General features: G+C 44.5%; 1 protein-coding gene across 4 annotated transcripts in view; it reads left to right on the forward strand.

Annotated features, from left to right (window-relative positions):
* LOC146785506 (uncharacterized) overlaps positions 1–13,438 on the forward strand; it is a 691,519-nt gene that overhangs the window by 606,295 nt on the left and 71,786 nt on the right. For all 4 annotated transcript variants that reach the window (XM_085634607.1, XM_085634608.1, XM_085634610.1 and 1 more), the window contains one exon: positions 9,135–9,266. In XM_085634607.1, the coding sequence (XP_085490733.1) occupies positions 9,135–9,266 (132 nt within the window). The remainder of the gene's footprint in view (positions 1–9,134; positions 9,267–13,438) is intronic.

The raw sequence follows: 13,438 nt of genomic DNA on the forward strand, positions 1-13,438 counted from the left end.
TCGTAAGTTTGGCTGTATGTCTGCCAGCCTAATTTAGATGGGCGGATATATAGCCGGTTTTCAATGCCCGTCACTGCCATGGAAAACCTAGCAGTAAGGGGCACTGAATAGTGCTCAATGCCCCCTCGCCATGAGAAGAAACTCTGATGTCAAGGAGGATTTTATTTTTGCAAATAACAAAAATGTAACTTTGACATACAGTTTCATCATGTTTGATGGTGCTATCCACCAAGAGTATTCTCTGTGATGATAGTTCCTGTCAGTGCCTGAAATGTCCGCTGTGCCAACAGACATTTCATAATTTGCCTGGGGCATCTCCATCAAGGTGATTTACTCATGCGCCCTGGTGGTGGACATGTCTGCCCAAATCATAAATCAGGCCCATAGTGACTGACTTTGACAGTGGGGCGGGAACACTTTTAAGAAGTGGGGGTGCTATCCAAAATGTCATCCCACTAAAGCAATAAAGAATATTTGACAGCATTTCATTTAGAACACCAAGAATTGCGCCAGAATAAAAATGTTTGAAGGCCTGTTATTTTTCGTTCTCCATCTAAAAATGTTACAGTTTAATAGGGGTGCTGCGGCAGCTGCCACACCCCTAGTTCCAGCACCACAGGACTTTGGAGATTATATCGCACCCATGTTATCTCACGTGCTCCTGAAAACTAATAATGACTCTGACAAGCAGCCACCCCAGCTCATGTGTTCCTGTGAAAGAAAAAAGTGGTTCTGGTACATTTCTCCACACCAATTTGTTGTGGCTCTAAAATGTAGGGCAGACTGCAGAAAATGGAGAGCAGGGTACACTATGAATACAGCCACCATAACAGTTGGAGTACTCTCAACATAACTTCAAACTATGGTATGCACACTTCCATCACCGAATATGCCACTTTATTCCGTGTGCTTTCCCCCGCATGCAATTACAACGCGGTTGTTACAACGGCCACGTTGTAACAATGCATACCATTACCCCGCAAATCGTAACAATGACTTGCTCTGGGGGAGGTGAGCTGGATGTTGGAATAGTATAATTTACTATTACAACTCCAGTATGTGCAACAGTAGGGAAGGTGTTGGATTTTAAATCCAACACCTTCTGCCCCCTCTGCAGGTTGTTGTTCTGACTTGCAGAGTAATGGTATGCGTTGTTACAACGCGGTTGTTTTAACAACCGCGTTGTAATTGCGTGCGGGGAAAAAGATTCATGGTAAACAATGTTTACCCCATCACCAGCTCACATTCCTTTGACAGGCATGGGAATCAAACATTTTCTAGCAGTTGAGAACAAGAATTTTCAGTTCTATTAAGGACACAAAGGTAAGAATGATGCCTTCTCTTGTTTGCTATTTACTTTACAGCAGCCAACATGAAATACAGTAAAAAAATGATAACGTTCATAAAGAACTACTATGTCCCTAGTTCTTGTACAAAAACACTACAACTTCCAAGAAGGGAGCTCAAGGTTCATTAGTTTGATGAAACCACAAGGAGCTGATGCTAACCTAAAGGGAAATGCCAAGAATTCACAAGTTGACATTTTCCAGAGAAACGAGATGAAACGATGGTGAGGAGGAAACTAGGCACTGAAAGGTAGGAGTCCTTGAGGTGTAGATGGACAATGAAGCCCACTTCTCTCAACATATCTCTTAGAAGGTGGATACCCTCTATTGTTAAGTGTCTGCACATTCATTACAGATTTTTTAGATTGATGATTTACCTGATACCTTCTCCCCTCTTCTCCACAAGGAAGATAGTGCTCAAAGAGCCATAAGTACGAGGCTTACTGTGGCATATTGCTTTTTTTTAAGCAAGAAAAGAATCTGTTGGTCTATGAACGTTTGTTTCTCCAAATAGAAATGAACTGTAGAGTGGCGAGAGGACCAATATGGGGTAGATAAAAAAAACACACCGGATGGAAGCCTCTAAAAGTCTAGAGAATCCACTCATCCTGTATAATCTGGGCCCTGGTGTAAAGGGTTAATTGAATCTTGCTCCTCTAGATCTAGTGGGGAAGAAATGTGAACTCTCATCTGAAAATGAGGTGAATTTCCTCCATAGGATTGCCCATGATACCCACAGCTACTGAAAGGTCTGGATCTACACAGAAAGAAGACTTCTCCCTGTTGGAATACATCCCACCTCCTTCCTTGACCCTGGGAAAAGGGTTTCAATTGAAAACGTTTCTCAAAGTCATTTGGGCCTTATTCAAGGAAGACCCTTCGTTTACAGTGCTGATTGATCTGCCTCATTAGTGGCCCAGTTGCAAAGCTCAGGGTCTATCCTTAACAGAATGGATCTGCATCTCTACTCAGAAAGTGTGCCTCTTGTGTTTCCCTTGCTTGCATGTCGGGGCCAATAGAGCTACCTTGCTCCTTGGATGTGACGGCAAGGTCCATAGTTTTTCAAAGAAGACCCTAGAGATCCAGAAGTTTATATTGAGAAGCCCACTAGGACCTGTCAGTACCTTTATTGGAGCCTTAATGTACTTCCCCCAAAATGGGAAAGACAATGGATGACATTTTTGGGTCAATCTCAGGTCTCGTCGTATCTTAACCTTCTAAAAGAGGGTGAGGACCTTCCACTTTTAGGTGGTTGCCTACCTCCTTGGAAAATGGTTTCCTGATCTTGAAGTGGACATGGGCTGCTGTTCTAGCAGAGGGAACCCAGTCGAAAGAAAGTGGGTGCTTGATCTTCTCTGGGTCAAACATATTTACTTAGAAGGTCAGATGGAGCTCAGTCAAAGGGCCCTTTCCAGTCTCCTGCTAAAATCTCCTGCTTTTGGGCAGTAGACACCACGGAAACTCTAGGTCTTCTTTAGAGGCAGAGTCACCCTCTTCAAAATCATGAAACTCTGATTCATCAGGAAATACATTTTCTTTAGTATCTTGTGTGACTTTTGGTAGGGAATCAGAATATGCCTTCATTAGGCTGTCTAAGACAGCCATCTTAGAAGCTTTTCTCAGCCTACTAGGGGCTTCTCTGCCTGCAGAAGGGTCTTCAGTTGACAGGGCCAGGAGGGCTGGAATTACTGGCACTGGTAGGAGGGAGAAAAACGTCTTCAGTTGTTAGACTACAGGGTCAAATGAGGAAGATACAGATCTTTTCACATAATTTTGAATAGATTGGTCGAAAATAGATCTGTCTGTATTAAGTATTTACTGCTCACCTCCCTCAGGAGTGAGGTCAATTGTAGCTGAGCCAGGATTACCTTGAGATATCTTCCTGGGATGTTAGAAAACTCAAGTAGTATCTATTTAAGTTACTGTCACAGCACATCCATATCTCCATATAGAGGGTACTCACTACTGCCCACCTGCAGCTATAGAAAGGGAAGGGGGAAACTCTCAGCAAGAGTGACAATACCTCAACCCATTAAACACTAAGGGGGATATTCACAAGAATGTGTGCTAAACATCACCAAAAAATGCTAACACAACTTTACACATCGCAGCCTATCGCGGGAAAATAACCCTGTGTCAACGTGGAATTCACAAGGCGGTACCATGCAATAGTCTGCCAAAACCGCGGCAAATGTCCGCGATACAACCACCTTGACGTAGATAAAAACACAAACCTTAACGCGAAAAAACATGCGATGGGACAAAGTGCGATGAGGAAATCAGCGATAAGCAATACACACATGGCTGGTGGGAAAAATCACTATAAAAGTAGAAAAAACACACAAACACAAACTGACCAACACCCAAGCACCATGGAGGCAGCCGGAGCAGGTGCAGAGGATGAGCGCAACCCCACAAGCACCCCGGACGACCAGCCTGGGACCTCGGGGACAGGGAAGGGCAAGGACAAGAAGAAGAAGACGAAGTTCAGTCCGCAGGAAAACAGGATCCTAGTCACGGAGGTGATGGAACACCATCAACAACTGTTCGTCACTTCCAACGTGTCATTGGGCACCAAAAATGGAATATGGCGGGACATCGTGGACAAGGTGAATGCCATCGGGGAGCACAAGAGGTCAATGGCTGTGGCCAAGAGGCGATGGATTGACATAAAGCGCAAGACCAAGGTGAAACTCGCAGCCAACCAGAAGGCAGCAATGCAGACTGGAGGTGGGAGCCCAGCGTCACAGCTCATGCTGGATGCCATGGAGGAGCTGGTCTCGACAGTCATCAGTGTGGAGACAGTGGTTGGAGTCGGGGGACCGGACACTGCTCGACAGGACACAACACAACCGCAACAGGATGAGTGACCACCAGGTACTGGGGGGACGGGTGGAGATGGCCACAATGGCACACATGCACAATCAAGCAGAGCACAATGCACACCCACAATGACTCTCGGTCATGGCCCTGATCCACAGACTGTCACAATGTACAAAGCCATGCTGTCTGAATGTCAACATGTACCATGCGGCTACATACATGTGGACACATTGTAATACACCATCTCCCCTTTACATTGCAGGGGCACCGTCAACACCTCCTGCAGATCAGTCCCAGCCACTCTTCACTGATGACGAGGAGGACACCCCCAGCATCGACACCCAAGCCCTCCAAGACATCAGTGACATCATCCGCAACTCACCTCCAGCCACCGCTGCACATCAACGAAATGTAGCTGGGATCTACCATCCCCTGCAGATCCTCATCATGGCATTGCTGCCACAAGGCGTGGTGCTGATGAATGCTGCTGTCCCCACACCATGCACATCTCCACCCCCTGGTGTGTCAGTGCCTCACAATGCGGCAGGCGTATCCACTCCGGCACCTGATGTGTCAGTGGCACACAGTGCCGCAGCCAGTACTGCAACACCCACAGGTGGGGCAGAGCACACATCCAAGGACGAGGACGTGGAAAGGTTTGAGTTCATGAGGAGGCACTAGCATTCGTTTCCACTACCTGGCCTGTTTCTGCTTGGTGTCGCACATGGCCCCATGACCTTCCACTGACCCCGATACACTCCACTGCACTCACCTTGGACCGCGACATGGATTGCCATATCCTGTTTGATGACCAATGACACGGCGACCAGACTGCGGACTGTACCCTTCCTCTTCCTCTTCCACAGACTCTGACTGGCCCTCCACTGGACCATATTGTGAAGTGTGCTTGGCATGTCCCTGTACCGCTCCAGCTGCAAAACTCCACTGGATGTGCAATAAACATCCAGTAACGCACTGCTGTGTCACGTCTTTCATCATTCATGTATGAATGTGAGGATGAATGTAGGGACAGTGATTCCCCTTACGTCAATGATGCTCATCTAGTGGGATGCCAGTCACAGTGTGCTACTTTGCCTATTGTGTTCCGGGTGCCGTCTACACTACAACAGGGACACACGCATTAGTCACTTCTTTGTTCGCACATGGACTACACCACGCCCAGAGGCCCCAAGTCATTGTTGCAAGCCCTGCGCTGGTCCAGCGTACACCAGGCCAGACCACTCCGCTTATGCTCCGAGGGGGCCCCACATAGCTACCTGTCGCAGGCGTACTCACTGGTGGTGTGCAGGTCACTGATCTAGTTGTCAGCATGTCACAGCCACTCCCTGAGAGCAGGATTGCACACACATCACAACCATCCGGCACAGGCATCACAGACCATGTGACCCCGCAAATATAAGGGGCCGACAAAGTCACATTCCCTTCTGCCACTGGTGACTGGATGACAGACGCTCCACGGTTCTGAATCATAAAGGGCCCATGAGTTGTTGCGCACAGAGTCAGTGGCACCCGAAGCCTTGCAGCCGTCACAGGCCTACCACCCCGTGGCGCTGACTGGCGTTGCCCCGGGTTAGTGGCACCCGAAGCCTTGCAGCCGTCACGGGCTTACCACCATGTGGCGCTGACTGGCGTTTCCCCTCCTTTACTTCTCTCTTTCTCACTCTCTCCCCTTCCCTCTCTCTCTCTCTCTCTCTCTCACTCCCTTCTCTCTCTCTCTCTCTCTCTCGCCCTCCCTTTCCTTCCCTCTCTTTCTCTGATGTGCGAATGACACACGTCCTGATTTTGTGCTTTATTTTCCAGGCTGTGATGTCGAGATTGTCCCTGACGGATCCGACAGGAGTCTTCCGCATTGGTGTTTTGTGTTGTATTTCAATAAAGTTTTTGGTTGTTACTTCAGTGCTGTGTGACTGTTTCTTGTATTTCTGGCCACACATGTGTGGTTTTTTTTTGGCAATGTGCATCCTCATGCGCTTTTTGTGGCTCTTGTGTCGTGCACAGTATGTGTATGTCCGGGGGGGTGGGGCTGGGGGTGGTGGCGGTGGGTGTTGTGGCCCTCATGGGTATCGGAGCTGCATGATCATTGTCTCTATGGCATCTGTGGGTCTTCAGGTGTGGTTCTTGGCTGGGTTCCCTTTCATGCTGTGGGTAGTCGTCCTGCTTAGCACCAGCAAAAGGCAGGTGTTAAATCCCTGGTGCTACCGCAGCTTATCGCCTGTTTCTGGTTCGCTTCGCAGATCTGGCAGTTCGTTGTGAAAGTGGTGTTGTGGTTTTTTTCGTGTGTTTTTGAACAGGAACGACTACATCTCATTAGGGTTAGTTGGTGGTGTCCACCGTGGAGATACATTTTGGGGTAGTTATCGCGGGAATATTGGCGTTGTCTGCAGTTTGCATCTGCTTGTGAATGGGGTGTTAAATCTATCTCCACTTTTGATGTGTTAAGGTGGAGATAAATCCGAGATAAGTCCTTGTGAATATCCCCCTAAGAGAGGAGCCCCATGTTCTATTAACGAATTCTATTGGTATTTAAAGCCAATACTCTCTTTTAAGCAGATGTTTATATTGTTTCCCAGGGAAGTGAGGATTAAAACAACAGGTTTAGAGAGCGCCACATACCGAGCTTCCTGTGGCCCGGGCCTCACCGTTGTATTGAGGGCCAGGCAGGCAATGGGTGGAAAGAAGTCAGCTCAACTGACATGAGGGGTGGGCTGAGGAGATGGGAGCAGTCAGGGCTGAAGGAGAGCCAGCATGAGAAGATGCTCTGTTTTCATCAAAAAGGTTCCACCACCCAGAAAATGGCATCCGTAAGCAAAGGTCAGAAGGGCGTGGGTCATGTGGAGGCACTACTGAATTCACGTAGGCAGAAATTTAGTTGAAAAAATAGAAGTTTAACCGGTTGAGCCTGAGGGACAACAGGGAGAGTATTGGTCTTGCAGCCTTCAAAAAAGAGATATCAATTCAGTGAAATATTTTACACAATAAAGAAAAGAAGTAAGAAAATGATACTTATCATGGCTGCTCTGCGCAGCAAGAAAAAGGCAGTTCTACAGCGGTCACCAAGTGTTTATGCGCTTTACTAGATTGCTTTTGGTTGATGAACACCCATCTTGAGAGTTGTCATTTTTCTTCTAAGAAGTATGGACATTGTAGTTCTTTATGTGTGTTATTATGTTTTACTGTCATTCATGTTGGCTGCTGATAAATAATTAGCAAGAGGAAGAATGCATAATCTGATGCACCGACTGTGCCATAGAATTCCAGCATGAACATGGTAACTAAGCTAGCCTGTCTACCCCTGGCTCTGGGTGGATTATGAAGCCTTGCCAGCTCACTTGACTCTTATATGAGCTCTGTGGTCACTCCAGCTTACATGACAGTTAAAGAAGGAAATACTGAGGTAAAGAGATTGCAGCTTATTAGCCTATATGTCCGCGATGGTCAGATACATGCCGGACAGATTTTTAGGATAACCACTGACTATGGGCCTGATTTTGAGTTTGATGAACATTACCCTGTCTGGCAAGGCGGCGACCGACGGTCCTCTCTGTACCTTGAAAATAACCGCTGTTACAGTGGTTCTACTACACAAAGCTTTAATGGATGGCCATGATCAGCTTTAGTGGCTGTCCCTTTAACATCTAAAGTTGTTTTGTTTTTCAAACACAAACTCCCGAAATGGAAGTTTTTTTGGGAGAAAAAAACATATTGGCCAGCACACTGTGTGTATTTTCTCTCAGGGTGTGGGGTCAGTACTGTTTTTCTGTTCCTCACCGCCAGGTTTTCATCGCAGTGATGCACAGTAAAAAAGGACGTTATACCGGTCACCCTAAATAGGGCGGGCATTGTAATGCCCTTCCTTTGATCGCCCCTGATCCATTGGGCCGTCGGAGGAAGCTTTCTGTTCACCCAGCCAATGGGATTCTGTCGATAGAAACATTACTTTAGAGAAGCCTTTCTCTAATTGAGGAAGATGGACCAAGAGTTTGGCAAATAGAGTACTCTATCACATTTGTGACGGGGTACCCTGGCAGCAATATTCGCTCTTTGTCTATCATAAGAATTTAGATTAAGTCTATTCAAATGTATCTTGTGTAGATATCCTGAAAATCTGACAGCTTGGTTTTTCCCATGCATGACACATGTGACTACACGAAAATTAAGTACTGTAGTTGTCATGATAATTAGCTGCTATCAAGATTATTTCTTAACTGAAAAGTTCCTCTCATTGAACTTCTAAATAACTCGGATGCTGCAAAGCACTAGTTCATTCACACAAATATTTCATCTAGAACCAGTGTAACTTCTCATTCACATTTCTGATCAATAAAAAGAAGGTTCTTATAATTGCAAAGCACAGAGCAAGAGGAAGTGCAAGAGCTTCAGCCACCATATAAAAAAGTAAAATGCACATTATGTGCAGTTTAAGCACATATAATTGGATAATATCGTGCAAATGGAATTGGGTAAGGCACACGACTACTGACATATTTTCTACTGATTTCTCAGATATATTTTGTAAGTATATCAGAAGGATTGTAAAGGATTGTGAACAGTTTTTCAAAATAAAAGATAAAACCACTACAATTGAACATTAATTCGATGCATCAGCAAGTGCATTCAACGTTAGGGAATGAAAGAATAATACAGTAATTGAATCCTGTGTTTTTCACATAGCACCAGTCAGGTCTGAGGCAAAATCAGTGAGTTAACACATAAAAAATGACCACTCAATTTACACACCAATATTGCTAGTCTGATATCCACAGATTGAGGGGGGATTAGTGGAAGAAGTAAATGAGCAAGTAGGAAAGGCAGGGGATGGGAACAATAGCCTACAGAAAGAGGTTCTTAGCAGGAATTATAGCACATGCCTGTCAACTGAGATGCCTGGTGGTTTTAATGATAACTATTAGAGTTGTATCTGATGTCATTTCATTACTGCTGTAGGGTGAAGATGTCCTGATGAGGAGCTCTGAACTCATACATTCAGGAGAACTTACCAAGATCTCTCAGCCTCAAGCCAAAAGTCAACAGAGAATATTCTTCCTCTTCGACCATCAGCTTTTCTACTGTAAAAAGGTAATGTGATCACATAGAGTTATTGTCTAGTTATATGTAAGTGGGAAAGAATCCATTCAATCAATTAAGTCCAGCGGCACTGGAATTAGGAGACACTTTGAGCACTAAGCTATAGGGCATGGCTGAAGGATTTTGTTTGACAAGGAAAGGCAAAGTATGTGTCATGGAATTAAAACTATACAGTAAATTATACAAATATAGTTAAATTATATGGCAGATTATGTGGCATAATTATGTATATATACTTTTTAGCACGCTAATACAAAAGGGAATCCAAGACAAACTGCATTTTATGTTGATTCTAGTGAAAATGTTTCCTTCTAACAATAACTGACTGTGAGCCTGAGTGGGAAAGCCATTTGCAGTCACAGGGCCTGTACTAAATGTATTAAAGCTATTTTCCAATTTGTTTACATGTTACCGAATCATATAATGGTTTAGAAAGACATAACAAATCGCTTTGTGTAAGGGGAGCATTTATGGTGGCCCTTCCAAACAGCGATTTGTTATGGTACGTATTAATGTTTTACAACCGTAACCTGGTCACAAAACATTGAAAGTTACCAATTCCCAAGTTGGGATGATAATACGTTCAAAAAAGGGTGGAAGTCCCTTCTTCAATAAGTAATGCTTTTTATTTCTTGTTGAAGACCAAACCCCTTGCACATTCAAGCAGTTGGTGCTATTAACAGGTGAAAGGTGACCAGTAAATTTTTCATGCTGTTGGTAAACAGTGTTCTGTCTAATTTTTTTCTTTTATGTGCGGCACTAAAGGTGGTTCGTGCACTACAGCCAAGGCTGTGTGCACTGAAGACAAGCAACAACTTAATATGCAAATATGTGCTGCGTGCTAGCTACCAACATCAATAGCATAGCAAGGGTACCATCGGCCCTAATCTAAGCCAGAAAAAAATTGACCTCTCCCTTCACCTTTGGGTTGGTATTAAAAGACACCCAATACAGGAGCGCAGTGGGCTCCTTGCACATCTGAACCCTGGTGACACTGAATTTTGTGCCCTAATCATTCTATGTATCATTCCTCTCTTTTCACAATTGTCGTTAGGAATCTCTTTTCTCCTTCTCGCACCTTTTCTTATCCCAATTCACTTCCACTCTCTCTGTCTCTCTTGCCTTACCTCGTATCTCCCTTGTTAAAATGTTTGTCTTGTCTCATTGTACCTTTTTATCTTCCCTACTTTAATTTCTCCCTTTCCGCTCTACTCCACTTCTCCTCTTCCTGCCTCCTCTCTTCATTCTGCAACCAAGCCTTCTGTTTTCCCCAAACTCTCTCTAATCTCCCTGTGCTCTCTCTCATCTCCCTGTCATCTCTCTCATTCTACCCTTTCTCTACCAAATCAATATTTTGACTATGCTTCTCTCCTACTCATTTCGTTCATTATCTCCACGCTCCTTGGTGTCACATATGCCTACCTATCCCCATTTTAAAAAAAATATGTTTTACTCAAGTTTTCAATTTCTAACATTAAAAGAACATAACTGCAAAATAATCTCCATACCCCCCCTCCCGCGCTCAGATGGCAGCTCTTACCCAGCAATCACATGCAAAGCCACTTAAGAACTGTATTAATGAATTTCGTTCCCTAGGCAATTAATTCCCAGTGGTTGGGGATGGTCACAGTAGTTGGGGTTAGCTTTACTAATACGACTCTATTTCCACCCAAACAAACAATTTTTAGCAACATTAGGATAATGAAAGACTGCGATAAAAACATAAAGTTCTAACCTATGCTGTGCAGTTTGTTATCAGCCCTTTGATAACAATTCATAGGTCACTGTGCTATATTATGATTGTAACTTATGAATTGCAAGTAACAAAAGGATCTCTGTGACAAAAGCAGTAACCCACTGAACTATCCAGATAAATACAGTTCTGTGATTTGCATGGTACACATTCTTTGCAGCAGGCATATTAATCCTCTGCATTACTTTATGATAACTCAAAACTGCCACCAGACAAAGATCCATCTCTCTCTGGCAGAAACCAATCAATCAAATAATCTTTATTTTCGATCATTTAGATCATCAAAGATATAAATACATTACAATTTTTGAAATTATAAACTTTTCGTTATTTAAAGCATTTACATGTAAACAATGTCTTTCGAAAATTTCATAATACAACCTTAAAAACATGAAAAAAGTATTCTAAAATCTTTTGACATTATACAACCCCCCCCCCCCCCTCTTTTAAAAGACGGATTCGAACATGCCACATAGCCATTAAGTACTTTGCCACTGCAAAAACAATCGGAGGTGACAGATCGGTTTTTAAAATTCTGAACGCAGGCAAATATTTCCTGAATCCCATGTTTTTAAGAATGGGTACGAGCCAATACTTCCTCGCTCTTTGGTAGGCTTTACAAAAAAGGGCCACATGTAAATCGCTTTCCTGTGGATATGCACAGGCTGGGCATTGCGCTGTTGTTGAGGACTGGGACCAAGAGCTGGTGAAGGCCCTCAGAGGTAGAGAACCATATCTCCACTGTAAATAGAGCTTTCTTGCCATCACAGGAGCCATACCATCCAAAACACTTTCCATTAGGTAAGAATCTTTCAATAGTATGAATGTGTTAGTCAATGAACCCACCCGTGTGCTGTCTAAAGCAGTAGTCAGCTTTGACTGGTAATAGAGTTGTGAGAGTACCTTTCGAGGGGTCCTCCTGCTTGAGTTTACAGGGTCGGTCCATAAATCCACTAGACCCAAACTCTCACATGATCTTTTTATATATCTTAACCATGGGATGTTACTGATGTTTGGTAAGGTCAGGAACTCTTGCAACTCACTTCTGTAGTCACTAAGTTCCTGGCTACTCCAGAGTCGTTGCCAAAAGGTTAGAGGTTTTAAACCAAGTTCCTCGGAGATTGGCCTGAGACCTAGGTCCAGTCTCAGAGGAAGCAACGGCGTACTCAAGGGGAGAGCCACCAACTGCCTGAGAAATGTGTTCTCTGTGCTTGTTAAGTTTTTAACAGGAGTATGACCCCATAGTTCTCCCCCATATATAACTGAGCCCCGAGCTTGAGATTTATAGATCTGTATCAAGGGGCCCAGCGGGCGATATGTAGATTTGCCCACCATTCTAATAATACCACCCACTTTCTGTGATAGTTTCATATTTGCCTTGATCATATGAGTCCCCCATGTCATTTTTTCGTTCAGGGTAACCCCCAAATATTCGAATGTGGAAACCCTCTCCAATCACACTGTACCTAACAAAGGGTTTGGACCTGTTGAGGGGGTAGGGTTCAAAATCATATATTTTGTCTTAGAGGCGTTAATTTCGAGGCCCCTCTCGGTACAAAATTGCAAGAACCCATCCACTATCCGTTGAATTCCCATGGGGGATTTAGACAGCAGCAGGGTGTCATCTGCAAACATTATGGCGGGCACCCTGCTGCCATTCAGTTTAGGAGCGTCGATGTCTTCTATTCTGGACAGGTGGGCGATTACCACGTTGACAAAGAGGCAAAACAGGGTGGGTGCAAGCACGCATCCCTGCCTCACCCCCCTGTCAACGGGGAATCTTTCTGTTAAACCCCCCATCCTGCCACACCTGACCCGCACAAAATTATCCTGGTGTAATTTAATCAGAATGGCCAGAATATCTGGCGGGACTCCCAGGTCATCAAGGACACTCCAGAGTTTGGATCTCGGCACCAAATCGAAGGCGGCACGCAAGTCCACGAACACCGTGTACAAGCTGCCCCCCTCAATGAGTGCCGTCCTCCAATAAATAAGATTTAGGTGAAAAATTTGGTCCATTGTAGATACCCCCTTTCTGAACCCGGCCTGGCAGAAACATGAATCAGAAGAGTTATCTTGAAATTTTTATTGTTGACTGAAAGCTGCTGAACACACAGCACAACCATAAAATCATCCTTGCTCCATATGCATCCGAAACTGACATATTTGAAGGGGCTCTCGAATGCGATAATGAACAAAAAAGAGAATCCGTAAAAAAGTATTTGCCAAGTCTTTAAACAAAATAATCCAGCTCTACGTGTTTATTTCACACTGCCCAGGATTGGCCTCCTGGAATGCTCCATTCTTAACTTATAGGAAGCAGCAATCTCTTTGTCTTTGGTGCATGTCCTGGTGCTCCCGCAGCGCAGCCTGCCACACATGAAAGAGGAGTTTTCACACCTGCCCCGTG

This window comes from Triturus cristatus, chromosome 11 (genome assembly GCF_964204655.1).
Source record: "Triturus cristatus chromosome 11, aTriCri1.1, whole genome shotgun sequence".
Lineage (NCBI taxonomy): Eukaryota > Metazoa > Chordata > Amphibia > Caudata > Salamandridae > Triturus > Triturus cristatus.